Source organism: Pipistrellus kuhlii, unplaced genomic scaffold (assembly GCF_014108245.1).
Source record: "Pipistrellus kuhlii isolate mPipKuh1 unplaced genomic scaffold, mPipKuh1.p scaffold_m20_p_10, whole genome shotgun sequence".
NCBI lineage: Eukaryota > Metazoa > Chordata > Mammalia > Chiroptera > Vespertilionidae > Pipistrellus > Pipistrellus kuhlii.
This window is the reverse complement of record NW_023425405.1, coordinates 16,839,646-16,858,221: the sequence shown is the minus strand read 5'-3', so window position 1 is coordinate 16,858,221 and position 18,576 is coordinate 16,839,646. Positions and strand designations below refer to the sequence as shown.

Below are 18,576 nucleotides of genomic sequence, written 5' to 3'. Positions count from 1 at the left end.
AATATATTAAAAATAAAAATTGAAAATTAAGTATTATAGTAGATAAAGCAGAAACTAAATTAGCAAAAGATAGGGAAGAACATGTAAGTTTACTTAAGAAATGTTTTTATTTTTTAGAAAGAAGAAGGGAGAGGAGAGGGGGAGAGATCAAGAAACATCAGTGTGAGAAACATCACAGCACCTTGACCAGGGATCGTGCCCTGACAAGGAATCGAAACTGCAACCTTTTGGTGCACGGGACAGTGCTCAATCAACTGAGCCACACTGGCTAGGTCAAGAATAACAAGTTTGAACTGATAGATAGAAATAGAAGTTTTCTGAACTGAGAAGATCCAAGGTTAGAAATTGAGGGTCGCCATACTTCTGTTTAAATATTAGTAAACACAGATGAGCAAGACATATGTAGCTAAAATTATTAAATACAATTTTTTTAAAAATTTGTAAACTTTTGGGCAAAGTAACAGTTTCAAGGAATAAAATTGACTTATCTTTAGATTATTTTCTATGATAGTATTGGAAAACAAGCAGTTCTGTTAGGAATAAAAGATGTTAAAAAATAATTCAAGCTGTTAATCATGTAGGATGGCAACAGGAAAACAATCTCAAAACATGGGGTGGGGCAAAAGTAGGTTTACAGTTGAATAGGTGAAACACTTCGATTGTATTACTTACTGATTATTGTATTACTTTTCATATGAACAAATGTAAGCCTAATTTTGCCCCACCCTGTATGTATCCCCCTTTCCATACAATAGATTGCCGTATAAATCATGTCAGAAACTCGAGGGCTGAATTTTTCTTTCCCTCCCTCCTTCTCTTCTTTTGCCTTCCCTTTCCCTTCCTTTTTCTCCTTCCTACTTTCTCATGGGTTTATTTACAGATACAGCCTTTAGGAATGTAATCTGTTGGATCAGAACTTGAGATATTTCCCAGGCTACTTTAAGATTTTAGGAATAAATTTCAACTGTGGAGCCATGAATATTTTCTTGACAAGCTAATTTTTGTTCATATTAGTCTTTTGTCCAAATTGAAATTCTATTATAGTGTTTTGAGTAGATTTTCTTAATTTCGGTAGTTTTTCTTTCTATAAATACATGTATTTTGGTTAAATTAGAATTTTAACTTTATACCATCAGTAGAAAAATTATTCAAATACTTCACTATTTTAAGTTAGAAAATGTCTATGACTAATTGCTTTTAAACTTTCCAAAGAAGAAAAATAAAGTATGCATTTAATAAGTATCACACTTATATAAAACTAATTTAAATCACTAAAGTAGTTATTTTGGAAAGGAGGGGAAGCTTAAGTTAAAGTTCTATGTAGATGTGTAGATGGGGGATATATGCCATAAGATTTGGGGCCTTAACTATCATGATTTCCATTTAAAAACTTCTTTGTTAGAAAGAAAAATAGATGCTTAATACTTTTTTTTTTTTTTTTTTTTTGCTTAAAAATACAAAGAGTTAAGCATTATTTTTGCTCTTAAAATTTTCCCTAGCTCATTTTTTTCTTTGATTTCCATTAGCTTGTGTAATATTGGTAAGTAAGTAAAAATAAGCCTATTATTTATATATGTATTTTAGACCTTGAATAGTTCTAGGTTAAGAATCCCAGAAACAGAAATATGTAGTTATATGTATAATTGTCTTAAAAACGCAGCATTTTATTTTGTAGTTTTTATTCTTAATATATATGCTTTGCTGTGATTTTTTTTTTTTTAATGTGAACAATTTTTTTTTTCCTCTGAACTCTAACTGGCAAAAGGTAATACTTAGTTGTAACTGAATTATTGGGGACAACTGTATAGAATTTGTTAAATTTAATAGTTTTGCTGCATTCTACTTTATCAGTTATCCAGTATTAATTTACTTGCAGTGCTACAAAATGGTCATACATATGCTAATTTAGTCTCCTGTTTTGTTAAGTAGCTTTTGAGGACACTGGTTTCTTGTGACAGTACAGTATGTACTTATGCCTTAGAACTCAGATGCAGCAACCTGTACATATCTTGGAGATCAAAGGAAGAGAATTGTTTCTTTTTGCCTGAAGAATGGCTTAAAGTTCTCTGCAGGAATCAGTGGACCATTTCATTTAGAAATAGTATGAAGAATACTTTCTCATGTGAATGTTTATTACTCAAAGAAACCATATTGTGTAATAGAGTCCGTAAGAAGTACTGGATTTAGTAAATATCTCCACCACGCTACGTACACTTTTGAGAAAAATACAGAAGATTTTGCCATTTAAGAGCGAGAAATCGGAAACTATTAAAAATATACCTCACATTTGTAAATGGGTTTTTACTCCATATTAAAACTATTTAGAATAGTTTTGGGGGGAAATTGAAGATTGCAAAAAGCTAGGGGAAATCTACTAAAAGAGTGAGACATCTAACCCTAACCGGTTTGGCTTGGTGGGTAGAGCGTCAGCCTATGGACTGAAAGGTCCCAGGTTCGATTCCTGTCAAGAGCATGTACCTTGGTTGCGGGCACATCCCCAGTAGTGGGTGTACAGGAGGCAGCTGATCGATGTTTCTAACTCTCTATCCCTCTCTTACTCTCTGTAAAAAATTAATAAATATATTTAAAATAAATAAAAAATAAGAGTGAGACATCTAGAAAAATAGAAATACTAAGTACACTAGACTCTTTCTGACCTACTCTATATTTATATTGTAAATATTTGAGCTATTAACACCTATCACAGAGCCCCTTGAAATGATTTCTTGTCTTCACCAGTGTGTACCTAATCTGTTGTACCTTGTTTGCCTTAAACTTCCATAAGCTTGTACTTGTAATGATAGTAATAGCAGCCCATCAGAAAAAAATTTACTGTTGAACCCTATAAGTGATTAGAATAATAATATCAATACAGATAAAGCAAACGAAACCTAATATGTGACCTGTGTTATGAAATATAACAATAATAATGATATTCTAATGGTCACCATTTATGTTAGATTATTTGCTGAGTACTTTCTCTACATTTTCTCACTGAATTGTCATAAAATTTTGATTAAAAATAGTTATCTTGAGCCAAAACGGGTTTGGCTCAGTGGATAGAACGTCCATCTGTGGGCTGAGGGGTCCCAGGTTCAATTCTGGTCAAGGGCATGTACATTGATTGCGGGCACATTCCTGGTAAGGGGTGTACGGGAGGCAGCTGGTTGATGTTTCTCTCTCATCGACATTTCTGGCTCTCTATCCCTCTCCCTTCATCTTGAAAGATCGTTTTTGCAGAAATTCAAGTAACTTGCCCAGGGTAACCAAGCTAATAAATGGCAAAGCCGGAATTTGTCTTTAGGTTGTTAGATTCCATATTCATATAATTATGAACCTGAGTACTTAAAAAAAAAAAAAAGAAACTTTATCTTTTATTTACAGTTTACATTTTATATTATTTTGTGTTAGATCAGGTATACAACATAGTGGTTAGGTAATATACTTTACAAAGTGTGTCCCCACCCTCACCTCCACCCCCAGTGTTTTCAGTACCCACCTGGCACCATACTTAGTTATTATAATACTAGTGACCTGGTGCATGAAATTTGTGTACATTAAAAGGAAATTAATTAGAGGAAATATTTTAATATTGCTGTTTGCCCTTTCTCTATAATATAAGTGTCATAGATGAAAGAAAATTAGTAAAATGTATATGAAAATCTCCTTCTTGTCAGAGTCTGGGGTGCATCGTGGGACCTAGAATCAAGTCCCTGCCCACCACCCACACGTACTTTAAAAATGCAGAAGACCAAGACCCAACCAGCCCTACCCCCATCAAGCCTTCAGGCGGGGTCGCAGACTCAGGTCCCCCAGCCTGGCATTGGGCTGGCCTCAGGTCCCCTGACCTGGCGCCAGGTGTGGGGGGTTGGGGAAGGGGGGGACGCAGTCTCACGTCCTCCATCAAGCCCCATCAGTCTCCAAACCTTCCTCTCATCTGGCAACCATCAGTCTGTTATCTGTGTTGAGTTTTCTTCAATTTTTGTTTGTTTATCTTGTTTAGATTCCACATAAGTGAAATCAGATGTTTTTTGTCTTTTTCTGATTGACTTATTGCACTGAGCATAATACCCTCTTGGTCCATCCAGGCTGTTACTAATGGGGTGATTTTTTTTTTTTTATGGCCCAATAGTATTCCATTACCTGTATGTACTACAGCTTTTTCATCCACTCTTCTTATTGATAGGCACTTGCATTGCTTCCATATCTTCATACTGTAAATAGCATTGCAATGAACATGGGGTGCATATGTTCTTTCATATTAGTGTTTTTGCATTTCTTCTGTTATGCCCAGAAATGAAACTGGAATTACTGGGTCATAGGGCTGACAGTTCATTTTTAATTTTTTGAAGACCATACTGTTTGCCATAGTGGCAGCACCAGTTTGCATTCCCACCAATAATGCACAAGGGTTAGCTTTTCTCCATATCCTCAGGTAAACTTGTTTGTGGATTTATTGATGATAGCCATTCTGACAGGTGTAAAGTGATATCTCATTGTGATTTTAATTTGCATTTCTTTGATAATTAACAACATGAATGCATCTTTTCGTATGTCTATTGACTATCAAAATGTCCTCTTTGGAGAAGTGTCAATTCAGGTCCTCTAATCATTTTTTTTTTTTAATTGAATTGTGTTTTTTTTGTTGTTGAGTTGTATGAGTTCTTTATAAATTTTGGATATTAACTCCTTATGAGATGTATTATTGGTGACTATCATCTTCCATTCACTAGATTGTAATTTTGTTTCCTTTGCTCTGCAAAAAATTTTAGATCAGTGTATTTAATCTTTAGTTGGTTTATTTTTTTTTCTTTTGTTTTCTTTGCCTGAGGAGATACATCAGGAAAAAAAAAATATTGCTAAGAGAAATGTCAGTTTTTGTTAAACCTCACCCGAGAATATTTTTTCCATTGATTATTTTTTCTTTATTTTTTATTTTTTTGAGAGAGTGGAAGGAGGGAAGGAGCGAGACAGAGAGAAATAGCAATGTGAGAGAGACACATCGATTGCTTGCCTCCTGCACTCATCCAGACAAAGGCTGGGGATTTGGACCCACAACCTAGGGAATCAAACCCTGGACTCTTTGGTCCATGGGCCAGTGTGCTAACCACTGCTCAGAGATTTTACTACCTATGTTTTCTTCTAGGAGCTTTATTGTTTTTAGTCTAACAGTTAAGACTTTAATCCACTTTTAGTTTATTTTTGTATATCTGTAAGAAGGTGATCTGGGCTTATTTATTTTATGCTTGTGTGTGAGTACTTTTTAAAAGATTAAGCAGATAGAGGAGGAATGGAGTTTCATTTTATGTTTGTATGACTTAGCACAAACCTATTGCCAAAAGAAAAACTGGAACCACAGTGAGCATAGTCCAGCTCATGCTGAGCCTATTTGAGCAGTTACTTGACCTGATGAACTTTGTCTTTTTTGTTCACTTCTGTATTTCTACCACTTAGAATAATTTCCAGCTCATAGTGGGTGCTCTTAAATGTTGAGTGAATGACTGACCAAATAAATGACTAGTGAGTGAAAAGTTCTTTAAAGTTTTAAGGTCTTATAAAGGATCTAGAGCAGTGTATAACAGAATAACATGAATTTATATAGAAAGAGCTCGTAGTTGTTCTCTATCCAGAAGGTAATATCAAGATCAGATTAAGCTGTATCAGTTCAACGTGAACATCTTTGGCAAAATTTAGAGTCTGAATGGCAGGCAAAGAAGATTGTCCAAAGTCTGAACAGAAAAAGGGTGTTAGCAGAGACAGAGTTTGGGTGAACCAGTTCACTTCCATCTTGGCTTTAACAAACTGGCAGGAAAAGGTCTGAATGGCAGGGAGAAGGGTGTATAACATCATGGGCTTTACTATTGTCTGGTCTAACTTTCAATGAATTTCACTATTCTGTGTTCTCTAAATTCATTTATAATCTAATTCTGTACTTCACACTGTAGCATCTTGATCCATTATATGTTAGTTTCTGTATTAAAGCCAGGCATGGGCAATGACCATTAGTATTTTTACAAAGCACATAATCAGCCCATAAGTTCCCTTTATCTCTCACCAAGGCCAAGTGTTGAGATTTTTCTTTCTCTCTTGTGACTCAGAGATGTTAAAATAAAGGAAAACATGTGTTTTGGAACCAATGACATATGATAGTTTTATTCTACAAAATAAAAGCTTTAATGTTATTGGGTATTTGGTATTAATCTGCATGTTCAGAATTAAGAGAAATTTTAAGTAAACTATGACTCATCTACTTGATAAAATATTTTGTAGCTTTCAAGAATAACAGCAAGATCCTTCCTATGTTAAATAATTGTGTTGTAACTTTTTTTAAGCAACTACCTTTCATAGGGAAAAAACAAAACAGAAGTATGCCAAGATAGTAATAATGGTTGTATTTTGGATGGTAGGCCTTACTAGAAAAAAACATTTTAATTTCCAAATTTTATTTAATTCATGTGTTACTTATTAATTATGTATAAGTGATAGTGGGGTTGTTTGTAACACTTAAGAAAAAAATGCTTAGAATTAAGTCCTGCTATACTAATTTTTTTGTAGTTCTAGATTGTTAGATAAAGGAAATCTCAAACATTTCATTGACATTTAAATGTCTCAATGATATGCTTGGGGGAATGATGGAAAAGGATGATTGGATGAGTGAATGAACCAGATTCAAGACTCTGAATTGTAGTAGCCAAATATACTACCTCTTTATATAGCAAACTAGAAGGAAATTTACTGAACACTGGTGGTGCTCATCCTTCAGTCTTACATTTTTTTAGAAATACCTTAGTGACAGTGATGAGGAAAGCTGGAGATAGTTTGGGGAGGATATGGACTAACAAATCTATAGACTGGATGTCCTTCTGGATAAAGCCATGGTGACGGGGGTCGAGCAGAAGCGATTGGGAGGATCAGGCCAGCTGGGGAGAGCAGTTAGGGGCGATCAGGATGGTAGGGAGGAGCAGTTAGGGGTGATTAGGCAGGCAGGTGAGCGGATAGGACCAGTGGTCCTATATGGTTTGCAAGAGGGATGTCTAGCAGTCAGACATCTCCTGAGGGGTTCCAGATTGGAGAGGGTATAGGCCGAGCTGAGGGGGACACCCCCACCCCCACCCCTGTGCACAAATTTTGTGCGCCAGGCCTCTAGTCTCTGTGTGTGTGTAAAAGCCTAAGTGACTGTTATGACCGTATGATGGCCAGTAGCTATGATGCACACTGGTCACCAGGGGGCAGACACTCAATGCAGGAGCTGCCCCCTGGTGGTCAGTGCACTCCCACAGCCAACCTCCCATGGTCCCTCCCCCTGGCCAGCGGTCCCTGATTACTGGCCAGGCTGAGGGACCTTACCTGTGCATAAATTCATGCACCAGGCCTCTGGTTTCTTTTAATAAGAATCTAGAAAGAACGTGGAGCCTGGGAAAATAAGATGAATGTTATAAGATGCAATTGAATAGCAATTAATATGATGGCCCTACATATATACTCAGGAAATCAGTAGCTGAAGTTTAGGATAATAAATTAGAAAAAATTTTGTTTTATTTATAATGTGATGTTACTGCTAAACGTAATTAATAATCTAATGTGAAATAGGGACTGCTTGTTTCATGTGTCCCCAAGGATAGAACCAGAACCAGTAAATAGTGACTTTTTTAGCATTTAAACAGGAATGGATTGATCAGTAAGATCTTGAGGTGCTTTTCATTAGAGAAGTTCGGTTGCAGGTAGAGTATACACAAATAAGGATTCAGCCACAGAATGGGTGGTTGAATTAGATGGCATTCAAAGTCCTTTTCAAAACAGTTTCTGTGGCTTTTCAGACACTTTAGTAATGATTTTAAAATACCTCTTTGTGAAGTGGTAGTTGTTTTGGTAACCAACAGGTTACATCAGCGTTTTTCAACCGCTGTTCCGCGGCACACTAATGTGCCGCGAGATGTTGCCTGGTGTGCCGTAGGTGCAGACAAGACAAGAATTTTATAATTTTTCACTATTTTGTTTACTTAATATTTCATAATAAAGTAATTATAAAATACTTTCTTTGTGTTTATTTGATTCCTATTCAAGAGAATTACTTTATATATAGTCAATATAGGCACAGAGTTAAATTTTTTAACATTTTCTAATGGTGGTGTGCCTCGTGATTTTTTTCATGAAACAAGTGTGCCTTTGCCCAAAAAAGGTTGAAAAACACTGGGTTACATAGTATGACAAAGATGGTATAAGTAACTACACCAATTCATTAAATTGGAATGTTACGTGAAAGTTGCATATAGACATTATAAGTGATATATACTTGTATAAGTAAGGCATTGTTCTTTAATGGGGGTTTTCATTTATCAAGAGTATCAGGTAAAAGTTTTATATAGAAAATAGATCTTAAAGGGTTAGTAGAATTTCAGAAATTGAAGATATGAGTGAAAGTTGGGTACTGTGCCAAAGGAAGACAACAAGTTTGCCAAAAGTGGGAAAGCACCTATTTGTTTGGAGCAGTGTATGAATGAGAATAAAAAGGCCAGAATTGTAAATTGAAGATGACTTTAGTGTCACCATGAGGATTTTTGTTAAACAAAAGAAACAGTTGAATTTTTTGCATGATCATTTACTCTTTAGTAACATTGATGTACTTGATTTATATTGGTTGAAATGTTGAGTATAGAAAAATTGGGTAGAAAGCTATTCAAGTGAGAAGTAGTGAGGCCTCTGATAATAATAGTGGTTGATGTTTATTGAGGTCTTTCTATATAATCGTAGGCACCTTACATTATTTCGGCGAAGCCTCATAACAATGATATGTAGTAGATACTTTTCCATATTAGTACCTGCTGGTTTCCAGTTGGTTTATGGGTATTCCATACATAATAATGTATTAATTTATTTCTTCAGGCATATTCTCTCACACCCACGATCTCTAAATCAATAGACAGCGTGTCTAATACTGATATTTTCTTTATTTAGCATTTTATGATATGCTATCATAATCAACAATAACAAAGTGCCACATTTGGCATTGTGAATTGTGATTTTATTTAGAAGTGAAAGATGTAGTCTCTGACCCCCAAGGACCTTTACAATTTAACACAAAATATAAATACATGAAAAACTAAATAGCAATAAAAAAAAAAGTCAATAAGTTAAATTATTGAGCATTCCCTCAATTAGAGCTCTTTTGTATCTTCCCAAGTAGACAGCAAATTCATTAAGTCAGACTTTTCTATTTTATCCTAAGTAAGTAGCACAGTGCCTAACTTATGATAGGCTAAGTAAATGTTTGTTGAATTGTAAATAGTGTGTCTTTTTCTAATGCAGTGTTTCTTTTCATCTTTTAAAATTCATGAAACCATAACTAAGATTCTAAAAATGTGTTTTAAACATCTGATAGAAGTGGATGAGTCAGGAGAGGAAACAGTGAAGCCCCAGGCAGAGTAGGAGGAAAATGTGGTGTCACTAAAGCCAAAAGAAAGTGTTTAAAAAAGGAAAGAGTAGTCAACATTGTCAGTCACAACATGGAGATCATTGACATCAGCAAAATGATGTTCCAGGTAGAAGTCAGATTAGAATGGAAGGTGAGAAATTGGAGATAGCGAATATAGACAGTACTTCTTTGGAAAGTTTAGCCATGAAAGGATAGGAAAGAGAACAGTCACTAAAAAGTGGATGTCAGGTCCAAGGAGAGGTTCTTGTTGCTGTTTGCTTTTTTAGTGGAAGAGTTGTAAAAAGCATATGCTGATGAGCCAGTAGAGCAGGAACAGTTGAAAGCACAGACAAGAAAAGGGATAAACAAAGGAGTAAGCTTTTCAAGAAAACAAGAAAGGATAATATTTAACACATATAGGTGAGAGATTGGCTTTAGATATAATAGATAGCTTGGTAGAGAGAAGTTCTGGAGGAATTCTTGTCTGGAGGCAGTGTTCTATGAAAAGAAGGATATGAGGTTATCTGCTGAGAAAGAAAGGAGATAGAGAAGTTGACGGTTTATAAACAAGGGAAGATATTTAAATATTCTCCATGGAGTGGAGGCCATGGCTAGCTGGAAACAGGAATCTATTCTACAATTGAAACTTTGTAGCCTTGAGCAGAGGCCAGGGCCGGCCAGGGCAACGGGGAAGCTTGGCTTTCTCTATTACCAGGGCAACCCAAGCCTCCTGCTTGCTTGGCTGGTGGGCATGTCTTGTGGGTATAGCAGATAGTTAATTTGCATGTTTCTCTTATTAGAGTAAACTGTTAGAATCTGTTAATCCTCAATGTTAATCCTCAATGAATGGAAACTATTTTTGAGGCCTTAAGTTCATCATCTGATACTACCCACCTCCTGTCTATCACCAAGATTGTCATATTCCTTCTGAAAAGTATTCGTGTAGCACTAAGTTCCTTTCCTTCATAGCAGTTATATTTTGAAATACATTTAAACCTGATTACACTAGATGGTAAGCTCTGTGCAATCAGAAGCCATGTCTGATTTCGCTCACCATTGTTCCCTGTATACAGTGCTTACCATACAGTAGGACTATGATGAATGAAATGAATTTTTAATAGCTAATACATTCCTTGTGATAATGGCCGATGCCATCAAAGTAGTGATGCTTTCTTTGAAGAATTAAAATACATGTCATGTGATATGTGTAAAAAAGTCAGTATTTGAACTCATCAGTTTCATTTGGCCATCTCTTGATGTTATGCTGATTGAACTTCTTAGAAATAGAGCACTGTATATTTCATTACATTTAGCATTATTGCTTGTTTTCAGCTTGACTAATCGTGGTTTGAATTACTATCAAACTGTGTGCAGTATTTCAAGTTTTTGGTTACTTCACTTTGCAAGAAATGCAAATATTTCATGAAATTCTTAGAGCTTTAAGAAAGTAAAAATATCAAGCACCTTCCCTCCTTCAGTCTACCATCCACATACATACTGTTTTCTTTGGCTTATTTTATAAGGGAGAAGATGTCAACCGGACGCTAGAAGGTGGAAGGAAACCTCTTCACTATGCGGCAGATTGTGGGCAGCTTGAAATCCTGGAATTTCTGCTGCTGAAAGGAGCAGATATTAATGTATGTAAAGAACATTGTCATTCTAGAAAAAAATTTCTGTTGTAATTATTTTATGTAGATGTATAAAATAGTTCTTGTGGAAACCTCATTTTAAATTATTCCATAATTTCTGTAACTTAGAAATGTATAGTTGGGATTTTAAACAAGCAAACAGACTGACTTTCAAGCTGAGGATCAGGATGTTTCCCCTTGGCTGCTGCTTTTCAGGTTCTAAAGCAACCTGAGAGTTGCGCTACCTATAAGTAGCAAATGCTATCTGCCAGTGGACCATGGAACCTTGCAGTCATTGTAAATGTGCATTTTTATTAAAAAAATACATTTTATTGATCTTTTACAGAGAGGAAGAGTGAGGGATAGAGTTTAGAAACATCGATGAGATAGAAACATTGATCAGCTGCCTCCTCCACACCTCCTACTGGGGATGTGCTCTCAACCAAGGTACGTGCCCTTGACCGGAATTGAACCTGGGACTTTTCAGTCACAGACTGACGCTCTACCCACTGAGCAAAACAGTTTTCGGCTATATGGTGTATTTTTTTTTTTAATATATTTTTATTGATTTTTGTACAGAGAGGAAGGGAGAAAGATAGAGAGTTAGAAACATCAATGAGAGAGAGTCATTGATCAGCTGCCTCTTGCACACCCCCTACTGGGGATATGCCCGCAACCAAGGTGCATGCCTTTGACCGGAATCGAACCCGGGGCCCTTCAGTCCCCAAGCCGACGCTCTATCCATTGAGCCAAACCAGTCCCGGCAATATGGTGTATTTTTTGACAGAGGTCAGTAAGCAAGTGGTCAGACAGAAGTAGCCATCTCCTGACTCTTTTGTGGCTTCTGCATTTCAGAGTTTTAGAAAAATATTTAAGTAACCATGACAGCAAGTGAAATGAACTTCTCACATTTCAGGGGACACTAAGTCACTTGGCTGAGCTGTGGCAAACTTTTCATTGGCTATGTTCTTCCCTTCAGCACCTGAATGGTATTTCTGTATTAGTGGGGAGTAAGGCTCAGAGAGATTATAATTAGTCACACAGTAAGTGGCAAAGCCAAGATTTGAGCTGGGGTTAAAGCCCTGTTCCCTCTACTTTGGTGACTGCTGCTCTAGAGGCCCAAACCCACAAGCAAGGTTTCTCTTTGCGAGTCATCAACCTTTCACATCTCACAGACCACCAGTGGTCTGCGCAGGCGACTGCTGCTCTAGAGGGCAGCTCTCCAGAGACTAGAGATGTGTACCTATAAAGTGATTTTGGATAGAAAGGCAAATAGGTAAACATTGACTTGAAAATATTCATCAGTGTTTCCTAATACCATCTAGAAAGAAAAAATGGATAAGGTGGTTTTATCTCTATTATTTCACAGGCTCCAGATAAACATCATATTACTCCTCTTCTGTCTGCTGTCTATGAAGGTCACGTTTCCTGTGTGAAATTGCTTCTGTCAAAGGTGAGGTCAATTACTACTTTTTATTGCCTTTTCCACTGCTGTGTGACTTTCAGCTAAGTATTTGGCTAATTTATTCGTTTGGCCTCAGGGACAGAAATCTATTAGTATCTAAAATTGAGGTCTAGAATATTATAACCCAAAATAGCTGGTCCACAAACTTATTACTAGTTGGTAATGGGTAAGAACCTTGGGCTAGAATATAAAACAACACAATCTTCATAATTAAGAATAGTTGCTGTGAATGGCTCTGGCGCAAACAGTAGCTCAGTTGCAAACTGTTTAACTGAAATAAGCATTGTAGTTAATGAAATAGAAAATGTTATGGACTAGAGCTGTTTACAGACCACATTTTGAGTGGCCCTGGAATGAAATTTGTAAATTTCTTTTTCTATGGTGTGTACTGAGAAGAATACATACTGGGAAGAGTATTAGAGGCAGTTTACTCTCTAAGTAAAGGTTCTCCAAGTCATCTGGTTTCTTGATGTTACTGAAATAAGGATAAATCTGGAATTTTCCAATGTTTTGTCTTTGCTATTATAAATTCTTAGCTGGAGTTCAAAACCCAGCCTCAGTGCACCAGATACAACCATTTAGCTGTATTAGGACCTCCAAATTTTGGGAGACAAATCTAAATAAAAGAAGGCACTAGTATTAATCTCAAACTTATTTTATGACCATAATCTAGAAAGTGTTATTTATAACATTTCATTTGGTATTTTAACACTCCCTACTGAAAGAATAGAAATCTAATGAGTAAAGCATTTTGCCACCATACCTGGTACATTAGTTATAATAAAAGCTATTTATTAAACACTAAGACTGAAGAGGATTTTATGCTTTCCCAAGTCAACTCAGTAAAATTGGGAAAGGAGGTAACACATTTGTCTTGTAATACTTTGAGAACTTTTAAAGATACTGTTCTGAAAGTAGTTAACTCAGGTCCTTTAAAACTCAGGGTTTTTACGGTAGCTTCATGTTAAACACAGTTACTGGATTTCTTTAATGTGCAGTTGTTTTAAGAGTTTTGGAGGGATTTTGGTAAATATCAATAGTAATTTTTAGCTACTACACACATACTAATTCTTCTAAAACCAACTGGAAATATTTTTTGCCACTAATAGATACAGAATGTGTGGTGGGATGTGCGCACAAAGACTTCCAGTCACTGTTTTTCTCTTTACTGTCCATTCCTTCCCCCATATTCATGAAAAGATTAAAAAGCAGCTTTGTAAACTACCAGATAATTTCATCCCTAGAGGATTATTTTTGTTTACTGTATTAAAAACTGGTTGTCACAGGCTACAAATATTGATGTATAGTTCATGAAAGATAATTTCCCATATTTTATTAGTTTGTACTCTTTGTATTGCAAGTTACTAACCCTAGTTTAGATAGGCTTAAGGAGATCTTGTTGACGCATATAATTCTACAGTTCAGATACTGCCTGACCCTGTGCTTAAGCCATGGGACCAGGATCTGATTTCTTTTTTTTACCTGTAAGCGCCCTTCCTCAAAATAGGCTGTATTCCCCTGGCCTCGACCTATCTGCTAAGCTTGTAGTAAAATAAACCGCTAACAAGACTGTTGTATATTTGAAAGCTACAAGTTGCCAACACACACAAAATTTGTAAGGATGAGAAGTAAAGGATGTGAAATAACTAAACTTACTCTAATCATTTCACAATATGTACAAATATCAAATTAAACTAATACAGCTATTACATGTTATCTCAGTTAAAAATAAATTCATAATTCAGAATAAAAAGAAATTACCTCTTTCCCTGATGTTTTTCTACCCCGCCAAAGGTGAAATTGTCTGAAAATAAAAACCTCCGTGGGATCATGTTTAGCTTAGGTCCTTAGGCTCTGGTCATTTGCTAAATAAGATATCCCAATCTCAAACTGTGGATCCAAACTATTTCATTCTGCTATGCCTCTCTTTCCTGTGGGACAAACAAAATAAAACATAATTATTCTTATGCTAGAGAGATCTGAACCATTCATTGTTGTCTATCCCTTATTGCCAAAATATATTCCAGGTCATTGTTGAAAGGCTGGCTTGATTTACATGAAGGCCCTAATATGTTATGCCAGAAGGATTGCTATAAATATGTACTCTGTTGCTAAATTATTGGTAGTCAATTGAGGTGTCTGACTTTTAAATAGCTTATTTTTTTCTTTTAGTTGGTGCCTGCAGTTTTGTTCTTTTGCTTGTGTTTGAGCCTTGATTTTTGTAGCTAAGTCAGGGACATTCAGAGATGGCTCTATTGATAGCAGATCAATTTTAACCTTATAGAGCTGTTTTTTTGTTTTAGATGGCATTTTTTGGCATTTTTTTAACCTTTATAAAAGTAGTCTAGTAAAATTGAGTTCTGCTTTTTCAAAATTATTTACTTTCATTTTAGTATTGCATAGCTTCTTTAAAGTACACCCTGTAGTTTTGTTAACCAGTATATCTTTTAGGAACTGATTGTACTCTAAAACATCCATGGCTGCTAAAATGAAGCTGTTTTCAGTGCCTTTTTTTTTACATTAGTCAATGTTTGTATTATGAAATCTAATTATACTTTTTATCAAAAATAGAATCCTTATGTATTATTATAAATTCATTTAAAAAAGTAGTTTAAGAAGTTTACCAGATTCATTGACATTCTTAGTATACTATTCAGGTGGTGAGTAGCATAGGAAAAAAGCCAAACAATAAACAGAAATTTAGGAACTCAGTATAATTGCAACTAATGGGGGGGCGGGGAGAGAAATAACAAAAACAAAAAGAAGATTGCTAAAATATTTGAAATTAACTATGTGATACTTGCTGGACTATTTTTAAAATTTAATGCAGTGGAAGATGAAATTTGTGACACAAGAATTTAAAACATTTCTTGATTGTCCACATAGCAAAAGAACTAACAAACTAACATTATATAATATTTTAAGCACTTTATGTATATAATCTCCTTTAATTTTTATCAACCAATATACATAAGTATATTCATCTCCATTTTATGGATAAGGGGACCATTTTTCTCAGGTTAATTACTGTCAGAAACAGTTATGAGAAATTGAACATGTAGAAAAGCTACTTGGGCTGATTTTTAATTGGTGAGCTAGCAATGTATCATGTAGGACTTACACTTCAAGGTGTGAGCACATGCCAGTGTATTCTCTCCCTCCCAACCATAGAAAAGATGTTTTTAAAATGAATGAATTAATATTTGGTGTGAACCATAAGAAATTATAATGAATCCTTGAGGAACAGAAAGCAGCAGGATAGGGGTATAGAAAGCATTTCCTAACATGAGCAAGAGGGTAATTGTTACAAAAGGTAGAAGCTGATCCAAGGCTGCTCCAGGTCCAGAAGTGGTTAGTGCCCCTGAGCAGCAAATAAGTGAAGAGCTGAATGCACTTCAGGCAGAAACAAAATAAACCCAGCGGGAAAGGTGAGACACAAGAAGGGTCATAAGCAAAAAATTAGTAGTATGTGAATAAATCCAAACAAATATTAAAATGCAGAGCACTAAAGTTTTTTTAAAATAAGCTAATACTACAGATTATTAAATAATCTGTTAAATAATCTATAAAATGGAAGCAGAATGATCAAAGTTCCTGGTACTCTTTGAAATCTGGAGTATGTGAAAAACATTAATAAAACTAGTGAGAAGAGAAAAGGGAAAGGAGACAGATGAAACAAGTAAAAATACAGGCTCAAGAAGCATCCTGGGAAGCTTACCAGTTGTAGAGGAGGAAGAAACCCAAGTTGGAGAATGAAACAGACATCATGATAGACAGGTGACAACTGAACAGCACAGCAGTCAATAAAAAGGCCAAGCAGCCTGTTCTTATCAAAGCAAAAGTAGAGTGTAAGCACATGTCACTTTGAATTGTAAGTTCAATAAGCTTCCCTTTTCCATCCTAGAAAATCTTAACTGGCAAGTTTTTGCAATAAAAAAGGAAAAATTAAAAGGCAGTATAAAATATTCTGTAGTTAGAAGTTGCAGGCCTTTTTTTAGAGCATTAGGCTCAATTTTCAACCATGTGGTTTCTGTCATGATTTTGCCACTATAGCTCTAAAGCTGCCAGACAATACAGACACAAATGGACGTGGCTGCATACCAGTAAAATTTTACTTACAAAAACAAGCATCTAGGGCATAGCTTGCTGACCCCTCTTTTAGCTCACAGCATTTCACAACTTTAACCCTCAATAGTAAAAATGTATATCGTTCTGGATGCTTTTACTAGACTATGCTAGTGCATATTTGTTGAAAATTTTTATTATCAATTAATGTAGCCAAACGAAATATGGAATTTTCATTGTTAATTACTAAACTGGTCTTCTTGGTTAAAACCCCAGATACCTGAATAATAGAAGGCTTGCATTATTACATTATTTCAAAGAAAATTAATCATGAAATGCTACTCTTGAACTATGATATTAGCCAGTAGACTTTCACAAGTCCAAAATCCATTTATTTTTCACAGCTGCATATATAATTTGATATCATAATCTAGTTTCCATGATTAAAGAAATCATCTTCTAAGAGAAATAATAGTAGTCCCTGTAAAATTTAATACATTACCATGTTAGGCATTTCCTGTAGTATTAATGTATATCAAAATTTCTATAATACTAAAATTCCTTATAAATTATGTAATGCCTTGTAATAAAGGATTTTAAGTATCCTTGTTCCCTAATCCTAAGGGAAAACCATTTATAGATAACTCACTGTAGCATATTGTGGGGAAGAAGAAATATTTAAATTTAAAACAGCGATAAAGTTTACTTCTTTATCGCTGTTTTAAAAAGATGTTAAGTTTGCTACAATTTAGAATTTAGACAGATAAGCTATATTTTGTGTGTGTTTATATTCCATCATTTATAAGGACATACCACTCAATTTTCTATATAAGAAGAATTTTTTTAAATAGAAAAGAATGAAAAAAATCAAAATCTCAACTGAAATTTTCATTTTAAAACAGTTTGTTTTACTCTTAAATTTAAAAAAAAAAATGGCAACATTTTAAATTATGAGAGGAAAATACAAAAGAAATTTTGTTTTGTTTTCCATTCTTGCCCAATTTCACACTTCAAAGAAAGTTTCTCCTTAGACTTTCTTACAACAAAAATATCCATATACATATAACCACTGATTATATTTTTTCCATTTAAAATTTTTCTCTTTTTTTTATTGATAAGATATTGCATATGTGTCCCTTTCCCCCCATTGGTTATGCTTATATGTATGCATACAAGTCCTTTGATTGATTTTTCCTCGTTACCCCCACCCTTCCATACCTTCCTTCTGAGGTTTGATAGTCTGATCAATGGTTCTCTGTTTTTGTTAGTCAGTTTATGTTGTTTATTATAATCCATAAATGAGTGAGATCATGTGGTATTTATCTTTTTCTGACTGATTTTGCTTAGCATAATGCTCTCCATCTCCATCCATACTGTTTGCAAATAGTAGGTTATCCTTTTTATAGCAGCATAGAACTTCATTGTGTTAGATGTAGTACAGTTTTTTAATCCACTCATCTGCTGATGGGTACTTAGAGGCTGTTTCCAAATCTTAGCCATTGTAAATTGTGCTGCTATGAACATAGGGGTGCATATATCCTTTCTGATTGGTGTTACTAGTTTCTTGGGATATATTCCTAGAAGTGAGATCACGAGGTCAAATGGAAAATTCCATATTTAGTTTTTTTGAGGAAAGTCCATACCATTCTCCACAGTTGACCACTGATTATTGAACAATATTTACTCATAGCTGGTTCAGACCACTCTAAGTTAACTGCTCCTGCTTTGGAGATAAATGAGTGAGATATAGAACAAAGGTTTACTCAGTGCTTTTGTTTTACAATAAGTCAAAATCTTTACATCTTAAATACAATTGCTATAGAGCAAGGGTGGGGAACCTCTTTTCTGCCAAGGGCCATTTGGATATTCAGGCCATACAAAATTATCAGCTTCAAAATTAACCTGCTACATTTGGTCAACCATTTAATTAACTCACTCCTAATGCCTGGGCAGGGCCAGGCCAAATAATTTTGCAGGCTGGGCATTCCCACCCCTGCTATAGAGTA

At 35.2% G+C, this 18,576-nt stretch overlaps 1 protein-coding gene across 1 annotated transcript in view; it reads left to right on the top strand.

Moving 5' to 3' along the window:
- Window positions 1–18,576, top strand: part of MTPN (myotrophin) — a 43,698-nt gene that overhangs the window by 13,435 nt on the left and 11,687 nt on the right. The window contains exons 2-3 of the mRNA XM_036427901.2: window positions 10,936–11,049; window positions 12,410–12,493. Of these exons, the coding sequence (XP_036283794.1) occupies window positions 10,936–11,049; window positions 12,410–12,493 (198 nt within the window). The remainder of the gene's footprint in view (window positions 1–10,935; window positions 11,050–12,409; window positions 12,494–18,576) is intronic.